The 26,998-nt window shown below is 36.3% G+C and overlaps 1 protein-coding gene across 5 annotated transcripts in view; it reads left to right on the top strand.

The window, feature by feature from the left end:
- The window catches only part of LOC109056880 (membrane-associated guanylate kinase, WW and PDZ domain-containing protein 1-like), a 56,707-nt gene that overhangs the window by 19,768 nt on the left and 9,941 nt on the right, over window positions 1-26,998 (top strand). For 4 of the 5 annotated variants that reach the window (XM_042762631.1, XM_042762628.1, XM_042762629.1 and 1 more), the window contains exons 3-13: window positions 2,319-2,435; window positions 10,337-10,456; window positions 11,739-11,912; window positions 15,388-15,571; window positions 15,682-15,752; window positions 17,028-17,093; window positions 17,348-17,515; window positions 18,625-19,159; window positions 20,270-20,840; window positions 20,925-20,988; window positions 22,109-22,489. In XM_042762631.1, coding sequence (XP_042618565.1) covers window positions 2,319-2,435; window positions 10,337-10,456; window positions 11,739-11,912; window positions 15,388-15,571; window positions 15,682-15,752; window positions 17,028-17,093; window positions 17,348-17,515; window positions 18,625-19,159; window positions 20,270-20,840; window positions 20,925-20,988; window positions 22,109-22,489 — 2,451 coding nt within the window. The remainder of the gene's footprint in view (window positions 1-2,318; window positions 2,436-10,336; window positions 10,457-11,738; window positions 11,913-15,387; window positions 15,572-15,681; window positions 15,753-17,027; window positions 17,094-17,347; window positions 17,516-18,624; window positions 19,160-20,269; window positions 20,841-20,924; window positions 20,989-22,108; window positions 22,490-26,998) is intronic. The other variant, XM_042762632.1, reaches the window with a different exon arrangement.

A 26,998-nucleotide genomic window follows, 5' to 3' on the forward strand; every position in this document is an offset into this window, starting at 1 on the left:
TCTCTGCCATTGCCACACCTCTAACACCTCCAGCTATTAACTGCAGAGTATTAAATTGTGCTTTGTCAGTAAGGTTATAATTCACTGTTGTATGTTGCATGAGCTGATGAGAATATCTCATAGACCTAGAAATACAGACTTACACTTCCTGTTCTGATATTAATATCATCTTTTGATCTGCCTGTGTATCCTGTATAAACGCAGAATTCACAGAGAAGAGGAGCTTTGTGCTAATTCTGGCACTTCTATTTTAAAAAAGATCAATATGTACTGTCTCTGCTGAAATACATCAAAGTCTTTATAAAAGCAACTTTTCAACAGTATGTTGGAACTGTACATTCTCAGTTGTCTGTGCTTCCTTTCTTCATTTGATTACTTCTTCAGAACTGTTTCATTTCCATTGTTTCTTGTTGATTTTGCACTTTTGCAATTTACTGAATTGCTACCAGCTGATAAATGATTAAACTAAATGTTATATGTTATATGTTTTCAGTGGTCGCCAAATCATTGCTATAAGCTTTCTAAGGTGTTCTGAGTGTTTCTGACATGTTGCTATGTGGTTACTACTGCATTCTCGATGGTTGCTATGGTGTTTCTGATGAGATGTTTATTGCGTCACTGTATGGTTGCTAGGATATTGTTGTTTTATTTGTTTGAGGTTGTTCTAGGAGGTTGCCAGCTCATTGCTTGTTGCTGAGGTGTTATGAGTTGTGTTTAAAGTGTTGCTATGTGGATTCTGGATGGTTGCCAGATTATTTCTCTGCAATTGTTGAGGTGTTCTGAGTGGTGTTTAATGATGCTATGAAGTTGGGGGTTGCTAGTGTGTTGTTGTCAGGTCATTGCTATGTGATTGCTAAGGTGTTTAAATGTTGTTTGGTGCATTGCTATGTAGTTACTTTGGTATTATTGGTGGCAGCTAGAGAATTGCTAGGGTGTTCTGAGTGGTTGCAAGATCATTGCTATGCAGTGGATAAGGTGTTTAATTGTGATTTAATGTGTTGCTATGTGATTGCTTGGACATTTTTGGTAGTTGCTATAATGTTTCTTGAGTATTCAAGAAAGTTGCCAGGTCATTGCTATATAGTTGCTGAGTGGTGTTAAACAATGTTGTGTAGTTGCTGGCTATTCTGGGATGGTACTAGGGGCAATGCTAAGGTGCTAAGGTGTTCTGAATGGTGTTTAGTGTGATACTATGTGGTTGGTAATGTGTTTTTTCAGTATGAATGTGTTGCTCTGAGTGGTTTTTATGTTGTTGCTTACTCAAAAGAGCTCAATTCTTTATTTATTTTGGTATATAGACACAACTTAATTCCCTCCTTTACTGTTTTTTTTGTGTGTTTTTTATGTTTTTTCTTACTCAAAAGAGCAGAAATCTTATTAACGTTTTTTACTGTAACAAGCTACATGATTTGATGTATCATTCATGTCCATTACACAAACAATGCAGGACTAGTTGCTGAAGTTTAAGACTGTACTTTGTGCAGATTCCTGACCCTTACTAATGCAATCCACACTAATTTGTCTGAATTGAGTAGATAGAGTTCAGGGAGAGCAGCAGACCAGCAATAGTTTCCTCCTGGAATATCATAGCGCTCATTTCATACCTATATGCTGTGTGCGTTCATGTGGTTTCAGGGCTTATGTTCCTTTATGATAATTTTTGGGTGTTTTTTGTTGTTTTGAGAGGTGGAGTGGGGGTGGGTCTGTCATTTTGATGGGTTCGAGAGGCACTCTGTTCATCTATAACAGCCAAGTGGCCTGTCATCAGAGACCATAAACCACAGCAGATGAAATAAAGAGATCAGCCATGTTGAGTAGAATACTGGGCAACCGTGCCAAGACTGTGTGTGTGACATTTTTCACTTTAATCCAGGGATGTGTAAGTGTGTGTGGGAGAATGTCTCTGTATGGCACACACTTTTCATTATAACCCAAATGTGTTTCTACAATACAGCATTATACTGACCATAAACATGTGAATTCATTGTAGTCTTCGGTAGCACTTCTGTGCGGTTCTAGCCGGAAGGTAGAGCAACACTGGCTTGATTTGACTAATTAGAAACACCTCTAATATCTACAGAGGTTAATCAATACTGCCTCCAGGGACTGGGCCGAATTTATCTGTGTGTGTGTTTATTTTCGCAAGCTCTTCAGTTTTTTTGAATTGCAGATTTTGAGGTGGGTAAGCACATTGTCTCATTTGTAAATGTTAATGTATGGGATATTCTTACTGTATGTGTTTTAAAAAATCTAATTGTCTCTTTTTGTTCGCTTTTCTATCTTTCCCTTTATTTATTCTTTTTCTGTCCTTTTTCCAGGTTCAACTCTATGCAGGGATCTAAGGTTATACTTGAGCAAATGTTTCACACTGGGTTCAGTAGACAGTCAACTCCAGCAGATGATCCGAGAAAACCTCTACTTGAGAGCCGTGCCCTGTGAGTACCCCAAAAAATATTGTCCAGAAGTTGCTCTTTAAAATCTTAAAAAGACTCATATGGAGGTCTAATTTATGTTTCATTTGAAGGAGAATGGTGTAGTTTTACTACCGTCACAAACAAAAAGAAGTGATTGTTTTCCAAACAGGTTTCCCAGACACTCCCCCATTTCTGTCATTGGTCAGACAAACAGATAGCTCCGCCCCAAACTCATGTCATTGGGTGAGCTGTTGCTGTGTCTAATCTTTTAACATTTCCATGCTTTTCACTTCGCTTTTCATGCTCTTTTGAATCAGTCGTCTCTCTTTCACACCCTCTGTTCCGCTCGACTCCCTGTTGCTTCATTTTTCTCTGCCCTTTAAACTGAGCTTTAAAATCCTAATTATATTTTGAGTCATTTCTTTCCCATTTTAATCTTTGTGCAGTGATAAGACACCGATTTGGATTAACCTCCATCAAAATCCTAAGCTTTTGTTAAGTATTTGGTGTTTTGATTTTTTTTAGTTTTTAATTATTAATTGTTACGTTTAAGGAGGGGGAGATCATAGGTATATAAGTCCTGTCTTTTAGTTAAAAGAGCCAGTCACCATGTTTGTGTATATCAGATGTGGCGTTAATAGACATCTTGCAGACGTATGTGGCCGGCGAGAGAACTGACTTGCCAAAGGGCACTTTGAATACATTGTGAAACTTCTGTGACCACTTCAGGAACTTCCTGGTGAGGCTGGTGCTCTGTTTTTCACTTTCATTGTTCCTCAGACATTGTTTGAAAAGTTTTCAGTCACTTCTCATTGTTCACCCAGAGGACATGATGCCGTCTGGCTCTGCACATGTGTTTGAGCATGTGTGGGAGTGTGTTTGAAATGTTGCGTAGACTTGAGTGGGGTAATCTCTGATTTATGGTGAAGTAGGTCATGCCGAGCTTGACGATGCCCACCATGTGCCATTCTGCTTGCTGAGACACACACACATAAACAATAACTGCAGGCATGCCTTTGAGCTTGTCTTTGGCTCTTCCAAAACACACATAAGCTTCATTTGTGATACAGTAACACACTTCAAGATGCGCACGTGCTGCTCTCACATGGACACCCTCAAACAATCATTATTCAAATACTTACACAGAACACTGAACACACAAAACACAGTGTTCTGGTTAGTTTTCCTCTTCATCTCAGTCTGCTGAAGGAGGATAGGGCCCCTACAGCTAGGTACTTTTAATTCCCAATTTTGTCCTCGCATAAAAATGCTACAATTAGTCCAGGAGAATAAAATATGTTTGTACAAACAGGAATGTTTGCAGATGTTTCAGCTGCTGGTGTGTGATAATAATTTTAGCCATTGTGCAGTTTAATTTTCAGTCATCCATTGTATTTGAACTTGCAGATAATACTCTATGTTGCAATATCATGCAATATTTGGAGATAAAGATAATTGAAGATGTTACATTTAGCCCTCTTTGATGGTATATTCAAGATACTGTATCTGATTATCACATTAAGACTGATTTCACAGTGTAATTTGCCAGACTGACAGATTGCACTTGAAAAAGCTGATTCTATTATGATAGTGAACTGAGTTCAGATTATAAATAATCATTACAAGGCAGTCAAAGCTTTAAAGCACACAGATTTGTTCAGAGGAATGTGACTATGATGTCTATTTTGCATGCAGAAAACTTGTTATCAGAGTCCCTTGAACAAGACCACTCAGTGAGAAGCCGTCTTGCTAATGCTTCCTATTTCCTACAGTGACTGATTTTTATTCTATTAATTTTTCAAAGTGGTCTGTTTCCTCATTCTTATATTGTCTTATCCCAGAAGAAAGAAGAATAGAAAGTTAGATATTTTTATCTATTTAAAATATTTATTATTTATTGTAGTGAGGTTTTTTTTTATTTTAATGTAGATTTTTGATTTTTGCTTGAGTCTCCTGCTTCTCAAACTTGTATTCTGAGACAAAAACTCAATAACACTCTCACACTTGTCTCATTTAAAGTTTTAGAAGAGACCTCATCATCATCCCACACTCTGCTCAGATTTTTACCCTAAACTAAAGACAATGTTGCAAACAAGATCTCAACAACATCACACACTGTGCTCAGATTTTTCTCCAGCTAGAGACTCTGGATCTCACATATTTGTCTCCTCCTTCAAACAAGATCTCAGCAAAATCACATGATGATGTTGTAATTTGGATAATGCCACCCAAATACACAAGGAAAGAAAGCGTGGTTATTGGTGTTGTCGCCGCTATGTCATGGAGACGCTGTGTGTTTCTATGCGAAAACAAAAGCACTTTATTTGGCCTTCCGAAAGTGGACACAATTAGGAATTAGTGTTTAAGATTTAAGATTTATTTACAACACTGTTTCAGAACTGTACAACCCAAATGCGCATTTTACAGAACAGTTTTCTGAACCTGGGAGAGTATATGGCCAGCTGTGCACAAAGGCTGTTTCTAAAAAACGGGGCAATTCCAAATTTGCTAGGACAATATTATACAACATTATGTACTGTCTTTATAATTGCTTTGGAAGCTGAAGCTTATGATTACATTTCCAACACATGCTTGAGATGTTCGGCCAATCACAACGCATTGGGTCAGCTGGCCAATCAGAGCACAATGAGCTTTTCGGAAGGAGGAGCTTTGTAGAAATCAACGTGTTCGATTAAGACTGGGCATAGAGGAGCTACTATTATGTATAGTATATTAAAAAATAATGTGCTTTTCAATATTAAAGCATGCTAATATATTTTGTTACACCAAATACACATAAAAATAGCGTCATATGACCCCCTTTAAGTTGCATCAGACAATTATTAATAATATTTGAAAATATGCTGCTCACCCGTGTTTGATAACATTACTTTAAAATTAATGTGTTATATTGTTGTGTTACTCCTATTGTATGTATGATGTATATGTTTAAAAAAGTCGCTTTCTCATTGAAAGTCCCATTAACACCAAGTATGAAATAAAAAGTGAAACAATCAACTACAAACAATTTTTTCATTTTGTGGTTGAAATGAAAAATCACTTTATTCACATGCTTTTAAGGTAAAGTGCATAATTTCTGCAACACAACACAAAAATAACACAAAAATAATAGAAAGTTTCTTCACATCCAATGATACAGATTTAATTTGCAAAACAGCCTATGAATAATCAAATAATAAAGATTTCACTCATTTCAATGCAGGTCATTTTATAATACAAATTTCATTCACAGTGATGTAGTGGATATGTAATGACATGCTAGAGTTGTACTGTAAGTAATAATAGCAAAGCTATTGTAATGCAGTGCTGCCAGGCAGGTGTTGTATAAATTTATAGGAACATTTTCATTTTGTCAGCAGTTTCTTTTCATATCTTTTCACTCTCTTTGTTACCGTTTTGGCTTTTACATGTTTTTATACTCTAAAACCAGCTCTACTGACAGATGAGTATCTTGAATACTTCGTTCAGACACATGAGCCAAATGCTTTCGTAATATACTATTTATCTAGCAGAAGGTCCAAGCTGCTCTTTTCCATAGAATGACAATTAACAATTGTCTCTTGTGCCCATTCACTTTCATTGTCTGGAAAAATGTCTTAACTCAAGGAAGAAAGTCATACAGGTTTGGAACAACATGAGTAAATGATGAAAGAATTAGCATTTTGGGGTGAATTATTCCTTCAGTGTAGCATAACTGTGTAGATCTCTCGGCCTGACCCTGAAGCGGCTTTAGTTTGTCTAAGCAGAGTGGACAGGAAGGTCTCTGGCTGAGAGCTCTAGTTTCATCTGACAGAGCTAGAAAACAGCAGAGTAAACAGACTGGATGCCTCCAGCTTGGTAGTACTTTACCTGTATGATATATGCAGCAGTATTGTTGACGGTAATTGGGGCGAATTGAATGCATAAACCATGACGCCTTGATCTAAGGTCAAAAATTAAATAAATAAATAAATGCAAATAGCCAGAGTCAAAGCCTGACCTTGAATCTGCTGACAAAAATTTAAAATGTTAAATCCTTATGTTGATTTTTGATGGATGTTATATTGTGGTGAGCATATTTTACTTGTGTCTGCATTGTGTGAGTGGACTTATTGTCTTTAGCCAAAAACAAGTCAGTATTGCATATATTCTTCCCAGAAAAGCCACTTTCAAAATATTCCAAACAGGATATGATAATAAAAAAAAGGCACTGTCTATTTACACTAAGTGCAAATTTGCACTTAGTGCACTGTCTATTTACACTAAGTCTATCCACCATTGCTCTGATAATTTACCCTAAGTGCAAACACCATATGATTTCTATTTACACTTTGTATGAATATCTTGTATCAGTATTTGCACTTAGTGTAAATATGATGCTATTTGTATTTGTATACATATAGTGCACTATTTACAGTAATTGTAGCTTCTTTTGAATATCCGCTGTCTAAATGTAATTCATTCAATACCAACGAGTATTCATTTTTTCAAATTAAATATAAACTATGTTGCCCAGTTTTAGTGTGTGACGTATTTTTGTGCTTAATAGAATCATGTGACCACAGCTTTATACAGCAAGGCGGCTCACTAAGAGCACAAGTGTGTGTCTAGTCAAATGACTGCAGTATAATGACTGTATTAGACAGTGTATGACTGTATCAGACCATTATTACATAATGTCTTTCTCATATAGCTGTAGGCAGGAGGAAAGTATGCAGATATGTTGCATTAATGCATTCAAATACAGGCTATATAGTAGAATACTTAAAACCTCAGCAAACATCTTACTTTCATATTTGTATTTCATTTGATGTTTATTGAATTCACTTTCTGATTATATTTTCTAGCTGGATTGGATTGTGTAATGCAGTTTATCCCATCATTCCCTATTTCCCCAAGTTCATAAAGAGCTCAACAGTATGCCTACATGCAGGTTTTAATATCAATTTTTAGTGCAGTAAATTAATTCTCACTATATGTCCATCTGATTCCTACAACAGGAGATTATATTGTTTTTTTAGGATGTATTTTCAGATATTAAAGTCATTTTGTATTGATTCTAAATGAGGGCACATTAGAATGAAACAAATATAGCTGCTGTTCAGTTAAACCAAAGACATTGAACAATAGACATCGACTGGGTCAGCGGGCTGAGAGAGAGTTCACATGGTGCACTGCTAAAGAGGAGCGTAGGACATAAAGGATTAAACTGCTTAAAGGAATTTTAAGAAATGGTCGGCCGTTTATCAATTATTCATGCAATAGAATCAAATTAAATGGCTTTTATAATGGGTAAGTACAGACGGGGTCTCTTTAGAGAATAGATTGCACACTGCACAGATTACTCTGCTTTTGTATGATGTACAATGAACTTTCAAAATCAGCTGGTTTGATTTAAAAAGTATAAATTACTTGAAAACTCTTTTATACGTTAATGCTGCTAAGCTGATGCATCAAAGATTGATTGAAGTTGCATCATTTTCCCTTTGGCATCATGTGTTTGCTTTGTGTGTGTGCCTTGAGGATAGTTTGTGGTCCTCCACCACAGTGGAAATAAGCTGTATCAGTGCGCCCTGCTGAATACCCATCTACTAATGTAGAAGGAAGACTTCTGCTGAGTGTGAACTGAAGTGTCACTCTTGCTCTTGTCTAGCTGTAGGTCTCTCAATCTGTCATAAGAAGGACCTTGGGTTTGCTGAGGTCACATGAGGTTATTTATAGTAGGTCATCATTATGACACAAAGGGTCAGAAACCTGCCAAACAATTAATGAGCTCATTATTAATTCATGGCGAGAGAGAGCTGTAATGTGTTCTCGATGTCTCTGATGTGTGCTTCAATCACTGGAGCTCTGAGAGAATTATTCACACTGAGCTTGTCTGGTGTCTGTGAGGAAGTATAACTGAAACCATCTCCAGCCTTTGGGAATTTGCAGGTATTTGTAGACTTGTAAAAGAGTGGAAGATCTGTAGAAGAATATTTTTGCAAGCTGTTGTTTACCTTTCAAGTTTATTTCAGTGACCAGAAACAGTTCTGATGCTACTGACTATATTGCCATCCCATTACTGTATATTTATATTAAAATATACAAATTTGCCGTTGGATTAAGTAAAAAAATAAAAAAAAATAAAAAAAATAAACAGTAATAGCAAACTACATGATAACTCCAAAGAGCATGTTGAATAAGTATTTATATAGCAAATATATAGCTTAACTTTGCCTCTATATCTATTTTCACCAATTTTGCCCCCCCCGCCCACCCATTAATATAAATTTGCGCTCTTTTTGTCTCCATATGTCACTAGAAATACACAACTGTGAAAATTAACTGATGTGATTTTGAGATATAAAAAGCTCATAAAATTATGAATAATAGCCAAAACTTGGAGAAATATACATATATACATATACAGTTGTGAGATATAAAGGTACAGTTGTGAAAAATAGCTGTAACTTTGAGATATAAATATACAATTGTGAGATATAAAAGCACAATCATGTAAAGGGTACAATTTTGAAATATAAAAGTCAAATTTTGAAAAATAATTGCACTGGTGAGTTTTGAAAAATAAAGGCTCAATTGTGAAAAATAGGCAGAATTTTGAGATACAAATAAAATTGTGATACATAAAGGTCCATTTGGGAATAATAGTTGCATTTGTAAGATACAAAGATACACATGATATAAAGGCACAATTGTGAAAAAGTCACAATAAATACATATCACACATAGGAGAAATAATAAAGCTTGTGAGAATTGTGAGAATGAGACAAACTGTAAGAATGTTTGAAATACTTTTTATGTATTTTTAAAAAAATCCATTGACTGTTTAATAGCAAATAAATTGTTTCAATTTCTTGTGGAGATTTAAATCAAATGTATAATTTTACCATGAAGACACAGAGTATTTGAATACTGAATTGCCTTTGCTCTTCTTTCTGGCATATATTTGTATATTGAACTATGTTTGATTGTTTCGTTCCCACATCTATTAACCATATCCATCTTGTTACATGTCCACTGGCATGGAAGAAACCCGCTCAATACAGTCCAAACACCAGCAGCCTGCCGCTGCAAAACACACAGCAGTGTGCTTGTCTTCACAATGATCGATGATAACATCAATATAGTCATTGTGTATATTACTGATTATTAAACAAACACACAGTTGTGCATACCTCACAACATACAGTTTGCAAATGCATTCACAGCAGTATTCTGGCCCAGAATCCTCTCATTGCATGTGCATTAGGCATTGCTTAATTTTGTACACACACATATGTTCCCACACACACACCCTTGAGGCCAGCCTTAAATTAGACACGTGATGCATTTGGCTCTCCTCGCTCCGAATGTCCTCTTGTCTCGCTGTGATTGACGTGTGGTGGGTGTGGCGGTAAGTAAATCGGTCTAATCATTCCAGCAGGCCCCTGGCAGTGTGAGCTGCGGGTGAATATATCAATACGCACACAAACAAACACACTGCGGGGCGCAGGACCTCTGAGCGAAGCGCTGGGACTAATGTTCATGTTGTGATGTACTGGGGGATTTGGCTTATCAGACTCATAATTAGAGATATTGAGGCAGAAAGGAGGTAGGATCTGTGTGTGTGGTAGAAGAGTGATAAAGAATTTGTGATTGATGTTGTGTCAGTGTTGAGCTGTTCAAAGCCTGTGGGAAGAGGAAGGGTCGTGTCAGATTTTCGAGGCTGGGTCACTGTAATTGGTCTGGGCTGTTCATAGCCCTGTTAACTTGTCAGTCAAGGCTGGATGGAGAGGGGATAAGATGCCATCTTGATCTGAGAGCGCGCACGCTTATTGAGCTGAAGGCTGTAGTGCGGGTCAGCAATCTATCAGTAGTTCTGTAAGTTATTTGGGTTTGCTGTATTTAATGCATCCCTTACTTTTTGATGTCACCCTCAGGTACGACTAGACAGCCACGAGACGGTGAGATCATGGGAGTCGACTATAACTTTGTCTCCGTTGAGGAGTTCTTCTCGCTGGAGGAGTCTGGGGCACTATTGGAGAGCGGGAAGTTCAAAGGTCAGCCTCATACCTGAATAATTTATGAATATAAAGAAGAGGAAGAATAGAATTACAGTGCAACTTAATTATTTATTGTTGAATGTTCTTTGGATGTTTTCTTAAGGTCATGCATTAGATCTATGGGGCTTTGTGTCCAGTGTTGATCTATTGATTCACAGTTCTAAGAGCTCCATTTACACACATCAACATGCATCAACACAGCTGTTGTGCTGGCAATACTTATCTATCCAACAACTCAAAGTTTAAATGAATCATTCTCCCCAAAATCATCATTTATTCTGTTTCTCACACAAAGTTTTTATGGATTTTGAAGACTGAAAATTGTCATAAATTTTATGGACCCCTTTTTGATAATTTTTTGTTCTTTTTGGAGCGTGACAGTGGTCATCATGGATTTTGTTGTTAATGGAAAATTGTTGTCCAGGAATTTCTAATAAATAACTTATTAAATAACTTTTGTGTTTTACGAGACAAAGAAATCATGATATCGAGAGAATATAATGACATGGGGCCAAAAGTCTGAGACCATATATGATATTATAATATAATAATATACCCTCTAAAATAGGCATTTCTGGGCAAATGTATTGCAATTCAGTATTCATCATTACTGTGTGCTCTGTGACACATGTGCCTTTAGCATGTGAGTTATGGCTCTCAGGGGCAGGATCACCTACCTAGCCTGATTAAACGAATAAAGTGTATTAGCATAAAAAATTCTGCTGCATTTACAAAATGCCATAAACACCATTCTCACCTTGCCGACACGACAAGGTATGATTTACTTACAACTGCAAAGGCAAGTTACTCAATCAATACCAGATGAAGATCATGGTTCAAATCTGTTAAAGGTCTGAAGATAAAATGTCAGTCCTGTTGTATAGTATTCCATCCTTAAAGTGGTTTTTATGGTTTTAGAGAATATACTATGGCAATATAAAGGATTATCATGTGACCTTAATTGCAAGATTGTGTTGTTCCTCTTGGATATTTGTGTTTAAATAAAGCTATTGATTTACTCTGCAATAAATAATACTGCATATCCATGGCTTTATTCTAACCTTAAATCCTTAGTAAGTAAATCCTATGAAAATACACATTGTAACAAAAAATATGAGATAAAATGTGACACATTTCCTGGACTATGAGGTCTGGGTGGTTCAATGATATGCAGGGGATATTACTGCGAACACTAATAAACCCTAAAATAAGAAACTAAAAAAACTCTTCATGAACAAGGAAGACTTGAATGACATGCTTTTTATATTTACTGGATTAGGGAACTACTACGGAACCCCTCGTCCGGTTCACATCAATCCTGATAGTCCTCCCATCACCTACCAGGAGCACCGCATCCTGCTGAGAAACTTCCGCACACGGAGCAAGTCCCTCAGCAACCTGGAGAAAGCAGGCGCGGAGGGAGACAACAGCGAGGAGGACTCGGGTCTATCAGGTAGGAGAAGAATACCCTTCACTCACAGCATACACCTTGGGTTTATACATTTTTTCCCCCAGATTTGTTTATGAGAGTATAATCACTGTATGATAATATGTTGATTATAAAATGGCTATTTGCAATATGCAAATAAATACAAAATTTTCAAACATCTGTATGTGGCAATAATTTTTCTTTCTTTCATGCTCAAAGTGACAGCAGAGTTGTTTCCAGGCAAATAATACAAGCAGCTTTATTCAGTCCTTGTTATCCCGCTCTGATGTGAGCTCTAACATATTCTCTTTCTTCCTGAGAAGCCTGCAAACCTGTTTCCTGTGTGTTATATTTCAGGTTTTCTTGTCCTTTATTATTATTCCACCTTTTGCTGACATTTGGATCTGAGGAGAATGTGTGGGCAAAAACACAATATAATATATCACAGAGGCCACATCATTACACAGAATTATCTTGTTATGAAACCCACAGATTGTCAATATTTGATTTTCTTCATTCTTTTTCTAAGACATGATTAAAGTACATATGATTTGTATTGAAGACAGACGTTGTATAATCAATGTTGCTTTGCAAAGCAAATAAAAGGTCAGCATGACATCAATATCAGCCTCTTTTCTCCCTGAAGTCTGGAGAAATAAACCTGACACTGGTTCTTTGAGAGACTGGACCTTGAACAGCTTTGAATCAGAAGTAATCAGATTTTCCTTGATATTTTCAGATAAATATGTTCACACGAAACCCTAAAAGTAATTTTTTTCTGCACATGAGCTATATCGAATATACCATAACATGGTATATGGAATAATAATAAATATTCATGGCCATATCCATCATGATTACTAAAATAGCATCTGTATGCCAGAGTTCATGGTATCATCCTCCTGCTGGTAAATATCAGTTCTGTTAAAGTAGATCGAGTGTGTATATATGACACTCCAGCCAAGGGTGTGTGTGTGTGTGTGTGTGTGTGTGTGTTTACAGCTGGGCTTATGATTCTAGTGGGAATATGCTAATTACCTCGGTACAGAGTGCAGGTTGCAGATGTCCAGGTCCCAGCTGGGGATCCTTCATATCCACTTTTCTTTGTATACAAGCACATATGGTATTTAGAGTGATATACGAGGATGTCTTTATACTGTATTAATGCATAGTTGTTGAATGAGGGGGAGGTTCAGTTTAGCAGCCAAACAGCTTTCTCCATAGATAATTGAACAGCCATTTCCATATACAGACAATGGCTTTTTAGTTGCAGTGAGTTATACATTATAGAGGCACAAAACAATTGAAAAAGCTATAGCTTACCCTTGAGAAAAAGTACACTTAAGTACACTTTAGCATAATTTTAAAAGAAGTACTTATTGAGGTGAGTTATACTTAAGTACACTTTAGCATAATTTTAAAAGAAGTACTATTTGAAATAATATACTCTTATTTAAGAATATTAATGCAAACTGATTATTATTAAGAATATTAATTCAATCATACTGAATGTAATGTTTTCATTTAATCCAGTAGAACCTTAACTTTGGCTAAAATGCTTTTGAAATCTACATCACAAAAAATACACAGAAATGCATTGGAGCATAAGCATTTAAATTTATGGCTTAAATGAGACATTCAGTAAGTTTAACTTAGGATCTATTGTAAAAAGAGTGATGTAATTTTTTTTTTTGAGGCTATAAGTAGAAAAGTGTGCTGCTGCTAAAATGTGCCCTGAAAAACATTGTTTATTTGTTATGAATAAATATATTTAAAATGGTACCATTTCTATGAGAAACGTCATGCTTTTTTGTTAGGACGGAGGCTGCAAATATTTAGTTACACGCATTAAAAGAACACAGACCAAGATCTTGTTTTAATTATATTCACTATTTAAACGAGAATTGTTAACGATATTATCCACACAGCTACAGATAAAATGTTCAAGTTGTAATTAAGTTTGTTTGTGATGTTTTCGCATTTGTGATTAAATTATATTTAAATGTTTGTTTTAAGTTTGTTTCGTATGTTTTCTTTTGTTGTAATATTAATGGAATTAGGTTTAAATTTTTATTGTGTTTGTTGAGGTTATTAAAATGTACTTGGCATTTACAAATGTGTATTTAACAATTATCCAGATAAAACTATCGGGCTTTCAGTCTCTGTCGGTTCAGTTTCCAGCTAAATGAAACACTTCTTGCGGCTTTTTCAGGTCTCAGTGAAAAATTGTACACGCGGTAGGCACTTGTGTGTTTACAGAGTTCCTGTTCCTCATGTACATACTATGTGAGGAAAACTTATTGAGGAGTAATTAGCAAAAACTCATGCAAATAATATTTATGGTCGCAAATAGCGACTGTTTTATTCGCACCTAACCCTGAATAAGACCTGCATGCTAACCTAACCCCCATATAGTAAATTATAGTTATGCCTTGTATTACCAGTTTTTATGACTTTCTATATATACAATACATTGTAAGTGACAAAAGATTATTAAAAGTACTTCTACGTACTGTAAAATAAAGTGTAATTAACCAAATTTTCTTTAGTTTCAGCAACAGTATTTTTCAGGTTCAGTAAAAAGATTCATTCTAAGAAGCTAAGAAGCAAAAATAAAGTGCAACCAAATTTACTTTAGTTTCACAACTTATTCTAAGAAGAGAGTTTAGACTACAAGCCGACAAATCTGTCCAGTCAACTCTTTCATAACTTCACTTGGGTTTTGTTTGTGTGTGCACTTTCGTCTGGCCCTGGTGTCTTCACCCCATGGGCAGTGGCACAGATGACCGAGGCATCGATCAAAGCATGACACTGAAGCCACTGAATCAACAGAGGAGGTTTACATACCGATCTGTCTCTATGGATTAAATGTACTGCTCCGTCTCTGAGATGCTGACCCTGCTTACAGTACATTTCACAGCTGACACTGAAGCAATTTCCTATACATTCCATAGACATAATGGTTTTTATACTGTACAAACTGTACAGTATATTATATCCTCTAACCCTAACCCTACCCCTAAACATAACCCTCACAGAAAACATTTGCATTCTGCATTTTTACATTTTCAAAAAACATAATTTAGTATGACTTATGTTTTCTGTTTTCCTCATGGGGACAAAAAAATTAAAAAATAAGCCCACACAAGGTCAGAAATTTAAGGTTCTACTGTCCTTGTGGGCATTTGGTCCCCACAATATAGGGTTAACCTGGACCACACACGCACACAATCTCAGGTGGTATAATAACAATGTAAATGACAAACTATAAACAGAAACATAAAAAAATGGTAAAACACAATGATAGTTTCATTTAGCTGTGTTTTCTTGCTTTCATGTGTCCAATAGGGAAAATAAACCCATTTAGAAATGAATAGAAAAAGAGAATGACTTAGAATATCAATTCAATGAATGTTGAAGCTTTCAGCCAGAATAGTCTTTGTGTTTCAGTAAGCTGTGTCATTTCACAAGTCTTGTTTTCTCTTCATTGGCATTTTAGGAGGTTCAGTTGGGCTGAGCAGTGCCCCCGCCCCCACATCTTCCCCCAGCCAATCACGAGATTCAAGCAGAGGAGACGGCAGTGCCTTGGAGAATGGGCTCGGACCCCATAGAGGAGCACGGCTGACAGGGTCGGAAAACTGGGAGATGATGTACAGCGACTCAGGGAACGCCTATTACAATGAGTAAGAAGATTAATGATGTCTAGATGAATGATTTATACTGTCCTAGTCCCTAAGTTTTAGAGCAATAAATATACAACACTGACATCTTGTGCTATTTGTTTGTCCTGCAGCCATCATCTAAAGCCATCCTCTTGGCTTAATCACCGAGCTCACAACAGAGAGAATGTCTGTATGACTGAATGTAAGATCATTATTCTATTCTATTCTATTCTATTCTATTCTATTCTATTCTATTCTATTCTATTGTTATGTTGCCCTTTTGCCTTGTTTCCATCCAGGTTTAGGTCATGCAACAGTTGTATGTAAATAACCATAAATATTTAGTATTTAGTTTTTATTTTATTTGCTTGACAGGGTATTTGATAAGAAAAAAAAGTGTGAGGTTGCTCTCCTGACTCCTTTTTCTGCTGTTAATAAAGTGTATATAGGGCTGTCACATTGCGATCAGCATGACATCTGTTTCAGTGATATCTGTCAGGTGGAGGAACATTTTGTGCATGATATGCTGTAAAAAATAAATAAATGTATAAAATAATTTAATTATATTTGAAGTTTAATTGTTATTGAATATTAACAGTTATGAATTATATACAATGAGAAATATTTTACATTATAAAAAGTTTTCCCTTCTAAATGTAAGGTAGGCACATTCTGGTTCATTTTTGGTTTGTTACATTGATCAATTAAGGTAGTAATATTTCTGTATAATTTAGTGGTATCTACATATGGAAATTTTGACATGTTCTTAAGTATCTGTTTACTCGTGCTTGCATAACATGTTTGACTGTGTGACCACAATGTGATTTTGAAGAATGTACTGGTCGTGCTTTCCATGCAATTACACAAAATGAAGACTGAAGCTCATTCAGATTATAACACTGGAAATAGTACAATAGTACAGTATTATTTCTTTAATATTATTCTTATGTCATGACAAGCAAAGATAACCTGCTGGCCAGATAATGTCAGACATTTATTTTGTAAACTGTATTGTGTTGCCATATCAATAAAAAATATACTTTACATATTTATACTTTTATTCAAAAATAATAAAATGGCAATAATTAATTTTATATACCTAAATTGGGGGGTACATATTATAATAATTTAGTATAATTTTATAATTTAGTACTCTTTAATAAGTAGAGAGTACAAATGTTTGCAAAATATAATAGTATGTTTCTGCTCTGAATTGTTTATAAGATGCAGTACATCATAGCTAACTGTAGAGGGCGGTGTAAATGTACATACATTAGGTTTTAATAACAAGATGGTCATTACAGCTTCAAAATTTCATGCTTGCTTTATGTGGTAGTTTTTCATTTTTTTGAGCTGCCTACCAATTCTTACACTGCTGCATGCAATTCTGTTGTTTAACATGTTCCGCTTGAACAGTTTGTGCTCAGACATGCATATGCTTACCTTTCTCTGTACTTCTACTTCTCTTTTCCTTCAGACATTTCACATTCATGCATTTGGCAGACACTTAAAGACTTACAAAGCAACTTACAGTGCATTGAAGGTATATATTTTTGTCAGTTTATGTGTTCCCTGGGGTTTGGTCCCATAATACTAGCGTAATGTGCTACCAGTTGAGCTACCGGGACAGAATTTAGATTCACTCATCTCTGGAAAAATTATATTATATTATATTATATTTTTCTTCACCTTTTACCATTCATCTTATGTAATTTCAGTAATTTCTTCTTTTGTTGGTTTATTTTCCTAATAGCCTGTTATGTTTAAACCGGTCACCATCTTCTTGTTGCTTTGCAGTGGCAGAGTTTACAGACCAGCCGAGTGAACTGAAAGGCTACTCTGTTCACACTCATCTGGTTAAGGGTTCACAGGGTTTTGGCTTCAACATAGTGGGAGGCAGCAGGCGGAGAGAGTTCCTGCAGATCTACAGCATCACTCCCGGAGGACCTTCCACCCTTCACATAGGTAACAGCCCACATGTCATTGCAGTAGAGCACTGTGCTTACAAACAAAGGGATATTTATATTTTCTCTATAGGCTGCTGCTGCTCTCTCTCTTTCTTTATCCACATTGCTCTTTCTGTCCCATCGTGGATTAGTGTTGTGATTGTGTGATTCTGTTAAATGAGTGTCTTGATCTCCCTCTAATCCTAATGGCCTGCATGGAGTAATCCAGCTATCACTGTGTGCCACACACACGTTTATAAGAAAAATGTGACATTATGAACACTCTCTCTCACTTTACTGTGACATGCATACTAACATATAACTGCATGCATCTGTGAACTCTTTTTGTTCACACCATTCAGATTCACAGTGCATTATTAGATCAGTGCATTTTGCATGATAATAAATCAGCTGAGAGAAAAAAATCACCCACAAGGACATAGAAATATTTATATTTACACACACACACACACACACACACACACACACACACACACATACACACACCTGTAGTTATATGTACCTGAACCTGTAAAATTATATGTGTGTTCAGAAGTTTGGGGTCAGTAAGTTTCTTTTCTTTTCTTTTTTTACATTCAAATAATCAAATGTGACTGTAAAGACAATTATAATGTTCAAAATGTATATATATATATGTATGTATATATTTCAAATAATTGCTGTTTCTATTCATCATAGAGTTCTGAAAAAAGTATCACTGTTTACAAAAAATATTAATCTGCTTAACTTTTTAAATTTTTTAATATTGATAATAATACAAAATATTTTTAAGTAGTAAATCAGCATATTAAAATGATTTCTGAAGAATCATGTGACACTAAAGACTGGAGTAATGATGTTGAAAAGTCAGCTTTACATCACAATAATAAAATATTTTTAAACATTTAAAATATATTAAAGTGAAAAACAATTATTTAAAAATGTTATAATATTTCACAATCTTAAAAAAATCTTACCAACTCCAAACTTTTAAATGGTAGTGTTTCAAATCTATTAATTGAAGGTAAGTTTTATGTGACTTATCTAGTTGAATAGTTGTGGTTGAACCTTCATAATATGAATTACAGTAAATGCAATTTAACACTTTTCATCTGTTGCCTGTTCCAGCGGACATTCTGGTGTACATCAATGATACCTGTGTGCTCGGCTTCTCTCACAAAGAGGTGGTGGAAATGTTGAAAGCCATCCCAGTGGGTCATACTGTGGACGTTGTTGTCCGAAGAGGCTACCCCATGCTCTATAACTCTGACGGCTGTCCTAAGATGCCCAATCCTAGGCTAACGGGATCCCAAGACCAGTCGCTACATCTACCTCCACCCACCACCACCCAACCCCAGGCCCAAGCTCCTCTCCCATACGCTCAGTCACACCTCTACCACAACGGGACCATGTGGTCTGATTTTGAGAGGGGATCCTCAAGGAATCTCAGAGTACGGGCATCAAGGTTCAGTTTGGATGCTAATTGTAATTCATCTCCAATTGCTTCTCCTCCAAGACAGCCATCATCATACCAGTACTCTAACGGGTGTGGGAGTGGATTCCTGAGAGCACCACGCTCTGCCAGAAGCATCAGGAGGTTACAGTGTGCAGAACTGGCCAGCCAGAGCGACAGCGAGGTGGTGTCTGCGATTGGATCACAGAGGTGAACAGATTTTATATATGATTGTCCCTGCTATAATAGGCTTGGAAGAGTTACATTAAAAATTAATTTTTTTTTGTATTTGATTGTTTTTGTTTTTGTTTGTCTTTGATGTGTTTAGGCTTGGAAGAGTTACATTAATGTTGCTTAAAAGGGGGTTGGGGTTTAATTTACTATTTTCTATTTGAATATATTTCAAAGTGTAATTTATTCTTATGATTATTTTTCAGAATTCATTGATGAATTTCAAGTTCAAAATTAAAATAACAGAAATAGAAGTATTTTTTTGAATTATAAATGTTTTTTTAGTTTATTTTTGTTTTTATATTGAAATTTTTTGTATTTTTATAAATGTTTTTATAGTCACCTTTGATCAATTTATTTAATGTTTAAGTTGTAAATGTAAGTGAATACAGTTATGTAATAGTGTCTTCCAGCAGTCTTCCAGCAGGTGCAGGTAATAGCATAAAGCTAAATGTTGATACGCTTGCTAAAATTATTTTCTGCTGCTCAAAATTTACTTAAATTTAAGTTTACAAAATTTACCCCACTGAGTGTATTAAAAAAACTTATTTTACTGATTGTGGAAATATTATATATATATATATAGATATATAGGATGAGGCAGAAAATACAATACAATAGTATCTGTCAGAACATAGACGAACCAAATATTGTGATAATCTTGTTTTTATTAGATTCATGTTTTGTTGGTCAAAGGATTTCTGGTTAGTTGGTTCATTTTGATTTGGTAGTCATCGTCCAGCTCAGTTCCTTTGAATAATGTCTGGTTATGAAGTCAACAATATTGCCAGAAATTGTTCCCAACTAAGCAAGCCAAAGGCGACAGTGGGCAAGGTGAAAATGTAGAAAAAAAACAGGCTCAGTCATACACCATCGTAGTAGATAATTTAAACACATAATGCTGTTTTAATTTCTACTCTTTGAAATAACTGTATCTGATTACCAATGTTTAAGTTGTAAATGTACCTGTCCCTAATTTCAGCTAATTTCTATTTTAAATGGAATACATTCCGTCCCTCCCTAGCGTGCCATGATACCCTGTGAGTTGCTTTGGCTGACCATACGGTCTCTCTCTTTTTATCTTCAAAGGGCTTCGTTTATCCGTAACCACAACAACAACTCCCTGTCCACTCCGCCACCTCTCCGCCCGAACTCCTTCAAATCTTCTGAGAGTGATCTTTCCTCAAGTACTCCACCACCCATATCTCGACTGCCCCTGCTTCACACTGAAGTAAGTCCAGGCCCTGTCTCTTTCTCTCCTGGAGGAGGAAGGCACTACTCCCATCTCTGTAAACCCCAGCATTCACTGCTAACCCCACCTAGCAGCGCCCATTCTGACGGGCCTTACTTCACCTTCAACGGCACAGCCAGTGCTAGCAGTGGCAGCCTGAACAGCAGCATTCCTTCACCGGGAGCCATGAGCGCTGTGGTCGGGAGTGGAGTTGGAGGAATGGCTATTAGTGGCGAATTAGTCCCTGTTGTCTTGGCTAAATGTGAGAGGGGCAGCAATATGGGGTTCAGTGTCACGGCAGGAGGTCACGGAGGAAGACAGACCCTCGTGAAAAAAGTCTGGGACCACAGGCAGTGTATCGGACTGCAGTCTGGAGATGCTATTGTGAAGATCAACGGAGCAGATGTACAGAGTGTCAGCTTTGCACAGGTAGAGAAGGAGAGAATGCAATAAAACTTAAGATTTTTGTTATTGTGTACTTTTATTATTATGTATTTTTTAAATTTGATTCAAGTCCAGCGGATTTTGCAAGAACACACTAAAAAGGGGGAGGTTATTCTGCTGGTTTACAGAGGTGGTAAGTTATATCTTAATTAAAAATAAAGGATTTTACCCATATTTATAACTGTAAATAAACATAAATCTTTAGAAATTTTAAAGAATGTAGAAAAAATCATTGATGGTTTTTTGGGGTTTTTAGTTATTTTAGAAAAAATCATGTGCAAGTGATCATTTTGGAATATTCTCTGATCATGCTCCATAACATGATCATCATATGCACAGATATTGAAGTGTTGGCCGATACTGATTAAACTTACAGATTTATATTTTGAATAAATATTGGCTGATATTGGATATCAATATAAATTCTTTGAGACTGATTACAAGAAAAATACTATTAAAAATCCAGGGCCCATATTCTCGAAGCTTCTAAGAATCCTCTCAGAGGGCTCCTGATTTATCTTAAAAATGTCTAACTTTGGAGTCTTAGATTGAAAGTGATTCAGGACCAATATGAGAGCAACTTTAAGTGCTCTCTCTATATATTTTATTTTTTATTTACCAAGCTATTAATGTCATACTTTACATATTTGATAGGAAATGAACAGTGACACAATAAGAACTTCTGTTTGTGTGATATCTTTGTTTATAGGAGGTTGTTACAGACCCAAATCATCACAAATCATCCAGTTGCCAAAATAATGTAGTTAATATAGTGATTACTTCCTTTTCTGGCCCTATGGTATTTCTGCGCTGTGTCAGAGATTTTAGCGTGTCTCTAATAAGATCAGTCACAAACATGATCCCTGCGCGATCTAATGTGTAGCGTATATTTTAGATTCTGCACTATTTCTAGGCCTCTAATCACATTTTTTTTTTCGTGAAATTTATTATGTAGTGGGAAAATTACAGGCTCTCAGTAAATGATTTTATTTTAGTAAATTATTTTATTTTACTTTAGAATGAAGCATTAAAATGCTTGTCTGCAAGAGATTAAAAAAGATAAAATTTTATTTGTGTTTATTTTATTTGGTTGCATTGCATTATTTTATATTGATTTTTTTTTTTTTTTTTTTTTTTATTATTGGTATTTTATTTATTTTTTGTTCTTTCATTTATTTATTGTAAAATTTGTAATTGTTTACATTTCTCATCCCTGCTCATCAAATATAAATTTTTTGGTCCTTTCTTTGTAGGCCCTTCGTATTTCTCCATTTCCCCTAATTCTGTGCGACGACTGACTCCTCCCCCTCCTCGCTCCGCCTCTGACTCTGAAGTCCCTTTTACCAACTCCATACCACGATCACGCAGCACTTTAACCCCGTCCTCTCCAGCGCTGGTGCGCTCTTCATTGGTCCAGAGCACCAGCTTCCTGGATTCTGCTCCTGTCACTCTCACGCTGGAGCCACGTGATTGGATGAGTTCAGAGGAAGGAGGGACGGTACTCAGTCCCAGAGTGAAAACAGAGGAGAAAGAAAAGCCCCCTGTGCTGCGGGGGTATGAGGTGGAGCTGAAGAGGAAGCCAGGTGAAGGCTTTGGATTTGTTATCGCCTCCCAGGACGTGGAGAATGTCAAAGGTGAGCATTTGTTTTATATTAAACATGTAACTTAGTTTGAAAGAGTGATGTGCTCATACAGGTGATACAGGTTCAGCCTGAAATGCCTCCACTTCTTTCTTTCTCTTGTATATTTTCATGTGTCCTCTCTAATATGTATGGAGATGCACGTGACACTGACATGAAACCAGACTTTACTCACCCCAATGGAAAGCAAGTTTAAACTGTCTAAATTGCTTCCTATCCTCTGTATGGTGCACATAATAACATAACATAACATAAATGTGTGAAGCAATTGACTGATTTCAGTCACAACTTTAATGTCTCTTATAGTGTAAGGGGCATGAGGCTTCAGATCCTAGAGACCTTAATTGGTCAGAAAATCTGATGAGAAGCTGACTGTAAGTTTTCGATGCTTAAATCTTCTAAATACAAATTTTGTCAATATTTTAGAGCATACTAGCATATATCCTTAAGGCTAACATATTCATACTAAAAGCAAAAAATCAATGCTTAAATCTTCTAAAGGAAAAAAAAAAAATTATAGACTGTTATGTGCATAATTGGGCTTACTCAGTGGCAGCTGCATTAAGTTGACTGACTGACAGCGAGACAGAGGCCTGCCAACAGTCAGACCCGGATACACGCAGCCCTCCTTCCCCTCCCACTCTCCCCTACCTAAACCCACAATGACCTCATTTTTCTCAGTGTTCCTTTGGTTTTTATTGAGGCCATGACATCACTAAGAGCTTGAGCATCTAAAAAAGTGCCCGTCCCCAGCGTCACAGCTGTTTCCATCTATATCAATATCTCAGATGCTTCTCTTCTGTATGACTTGATTTTATATTGTTTTTGGGAGTGTGTGTTGTCTTGATGTTTCACACACCCTCAGAGTCGAAGTTAGAATGAGAGTTAACAATTGAGATTATATATGGAATATATAAAATGTAAACTTTATATTTTAAATATATAGTACAGGTGCATCTCAATAAATTAGATTGTCATGGAAAAGTTCATTTATTTCAGTAATTCAGCTCAAATTGTTAAACTTGTGTATTAAATAAATTCAATGCACACAGACTGAAGTAGTTTAAGTCTTTGTTTCTTTTAATTGTGATGATTTTTGCTCACATTTAACAACCCACAAATTCAATATCTCAACAAATTAGAATAATTCATAAGACCAATAAAAAAAATAAAATAAAAAATAAAAAAATAACTTTTATTGAATTGTTGGACTTCTGGAAAGTATGTTTATTTACTGTACATGTACTCAATACTTGGTAGGGGCTCCTTTTGCTTTAATTACTGCCACAATTCAGCGTGGCATGGAGGTGATCAGTTTGTGGCACTGCTGAGGTGGTATTGAAGCCCTGGTTTCTTTGACAGTGGCCTTCAGCTCATCTGCATTGTTTGGTCTCTTGTTTCTAATTTTCCTCTTGACAATACTCCATAGATTCTCTGGGGTTCAGGTCTGGTGAGTTTGCTGGCCAGTCAAGCACACCAACACCATGGTCATTTAACCAACTTTTGTTGCATTTGGTGTGGGCAGGTGCCAAATCCTGCTGGAAAATGAAATCAGCATCTTCAAAAAGCTGGTCAGCAGAAGGAAGCATGAAGTGCTCCAACATTTCTTGGTAAATGGGTGCAGTGACTTTGGTTTTCAAAAAACACAATGGACCAACACCAGCAGATGATATTGCACCCCAAATCATCACAGACTCTAGGACTCTAGAAATACAAAACTTGCTCTCATCTGAAAAGAGGACTTTGGACCACTGGGCAACAGTCCAGTTCTTCTTCTCCTTAGCCCAGGTAAGACGCCTCTGACGCCAGTTCTTCTTCTCCTTAGCCCAGGTAAGACGCTGTGTGTGGTGGCTCTTGATGCCTTGACCCCAGCCTCAGTCCATTCCTTGTGAAGTTCACTCAAATTATTGAATCAATTTTGCTTGACAATTCTCATAAGACTGTGGTTCTCTCTGTTGGTTGTGCATCTTTTTCTTCCACACTTTTTCCTTCCACTCAACGTTCGGTTAACATGCTTGGATACAGAACTCTGTGAACAGCCAGCTTCTTTGGCAATGAATGTTTGTGGCTTACCCTCCTTGTGAAGGGTGTCAATAATTGTCTTCTGGACAACTGTCAGATCAGCAGTCTTCCCCATGATTGTGTAGCCTAGTGAACCAAACTTTTTGAAGGCTCAAGACCATTTTGAAGGCTCAGGAAACCTTTGCAGGTGTTTTGAGTTGATTAGCTGATTGGCATGTCACCATATTCTAATTTTTTGATGTGGATTTTTAATTTGGTTTTGTTTGTGTATGTTTTTTTGACTCTCAAAGCCGTGATTCCCACCCCCTTCCATTATAAGACTGACAGACTGCAACGGTCTGTGTTAAAAATCTTTGTTTGTGTTCTACTGAAGAAACAAAGTCACCTACATCTTGGATGCCCTGGGGGTAAGCAGATAAACATCAAATTTTAATTTTTGGGTGAACTATCCCTTTAACAGGCTTTAACTGTAGCATTTTTTTTTCTGTAAAAATATATTTTTTAGTGCTTTTATGACATTTTGGAGCTTGATATTATGTAGGAAAAAATGTGCAGTATTTTCCTTAAAAATTAACCTCTTTTGTGTTCTACAGAATTTTGTGTAGGAATTTTTTTTAGTGCTTTTATGACATTGAATGAATACTGACATAATTTAATTTTTTGAACGAACTATCCCTTTTATTCCATGAACTATTCTCTATTTCATGGTGCACCAGTGCTGTCATATTCACTGCACTGATACAGCATTAATTTCAATCACTCAAATGCTTTTTTATTTGCAGGAACAGCATGCATCAGCAGTGGCAAGTCAGATTACACACATATGTGCATGTAGGTCCCTGTCTTTCCCTTATCGACACACCCCCCGCTCTGCGGTGGTCCAAGGATTAAATCGTTCATCATGTTCGTTCTCTTATTGCCCCTCCTCTTATCTCCAGCTCTCTGTCTTTATTTCCTCGTTTTCTCTGCCTGTCCACCCCCCTCGCTCGCTCCCTCCTTCTTATTCACTGATTCCAGATGCCAAAGGAAAATGAACCCGTTACAGTAAGCAACTCGCTCGCACAGCGAGACAGAGGCTCTTTATGTTTTGTTTTTTTGTTTACTTGTCTGTTTGTTTATGCCCTCCATTTGTTTTTTCATTATGACCCTTCCACGTGATCGCTCTCACATGTTTTGGGATTTAAGCGGAGTGTGACACACACACACACATGAAGCCATGCTGGAGAGACTGCAGTCTGCCTTGAAAAGTGTGAAGGACTCCAAACGTAAATATGTATTTATTTCTCTTGATTCCATCCCTCATTTCCCTTCTATTTCTGTTGGGACAATGTTTTAGTAGTGATGCATAGTGTTTTGATGGCAGGGATATGTAGTGCATTACAGTATATGAATAATCCTGTTAATTTGAACTTTTACTACATGATATCTGCAGCGTGTTGATATATGTTTGGTTTATATATGTTGGTTGATATGTGTTTATATGTTGAGGAATAATTTACAGTTTGTCAGGGGATAGAAATATAATTCATTCAGAATAAATCTAAGTTGTTGGAAAGAAAAACAAAGTTTTGTGTTTATTCTGTGTGTTTAATAATCAGTTCCTTGTGTAAAGAAACTAATTATATGAAAGTAATATATTTGTATGATTTTGTGTTTTTTTTTGTGATGTTTCTGTGTTTTTGACTTGTCAAAATTAGTTTAGGTGGCTTTTGCTGTCAAAAATCTGTTCTTGTGGCCCAAAGTGTGACTGGGACATTTCCCTAGACCACCAAATACACACTTGTGCACTTATTATTGTGACAGTGGAAAAGCCCTCTGTGTTCTCTGCTCGCGGCTTCAGGTAGAGCGAGCCTAGCAGTACTGCACTGTAGCTAAATCAACAGCACATCTGCAGAACGTCTTCTGTTCTTTAACTAGCAACATAAGCGAGATCCTTGTCTCATTCATGCCAGTTCGTATTCATACATCTGCTTCAGTTGTGATGAAGTAATATATTTTAGACAATCATTGCAGTAACTGAATTCTGAGGCTTGCAATCTTTAATAATACTTTGTAATTATTGCCTCATTCCTCATATTAATTTGATGAGTAATGTATTTCTTTGACAGACTGCTGTATGTTTCTTACAAATTGTGCACTTATTTCTTGTGTCATGAGTGATTAGTTTTTTAGTGCTTTAGTGATTGTTAAATGTGTATTAAAAATCTTATTTCACTGAAATATATAAGATTATGTAAGTAGAATTAATTGCAATTTAAGTGATAGTTATGGCAACATAAACCTGTAGTTATCTACAGCATTTTTAGTTATATTAATTTGCAGTGTTCTGTATTTCTATAGCCATTATTTGTACATTTAGATTTGTTAGATCCGGTTCTGTTGGTGGTACTAGAAAAAACTACTGCTGCAGTGCAACATGGGTTCATAATGAGCATCACACACTCTCTGTGTCTTTCTCTTGTCCCTCTCTGTCTCTCTCTT

This window comes from Cyprinus carpio, chromosome A8 (assembly GCF_018340385.1).
Source record: "Cyprinus carpio isolate SPL01 chromosome A8, ASM1834038v1, whole genome shotgun sequence".
NCBI classification, from domain to species: domain Eukaryota; kingdom Metazoa; phylum Chordata; class Actinopteri; order Cypriniformes; family Cyprinidae; genus Cyprinus; species Cyprinus carpio.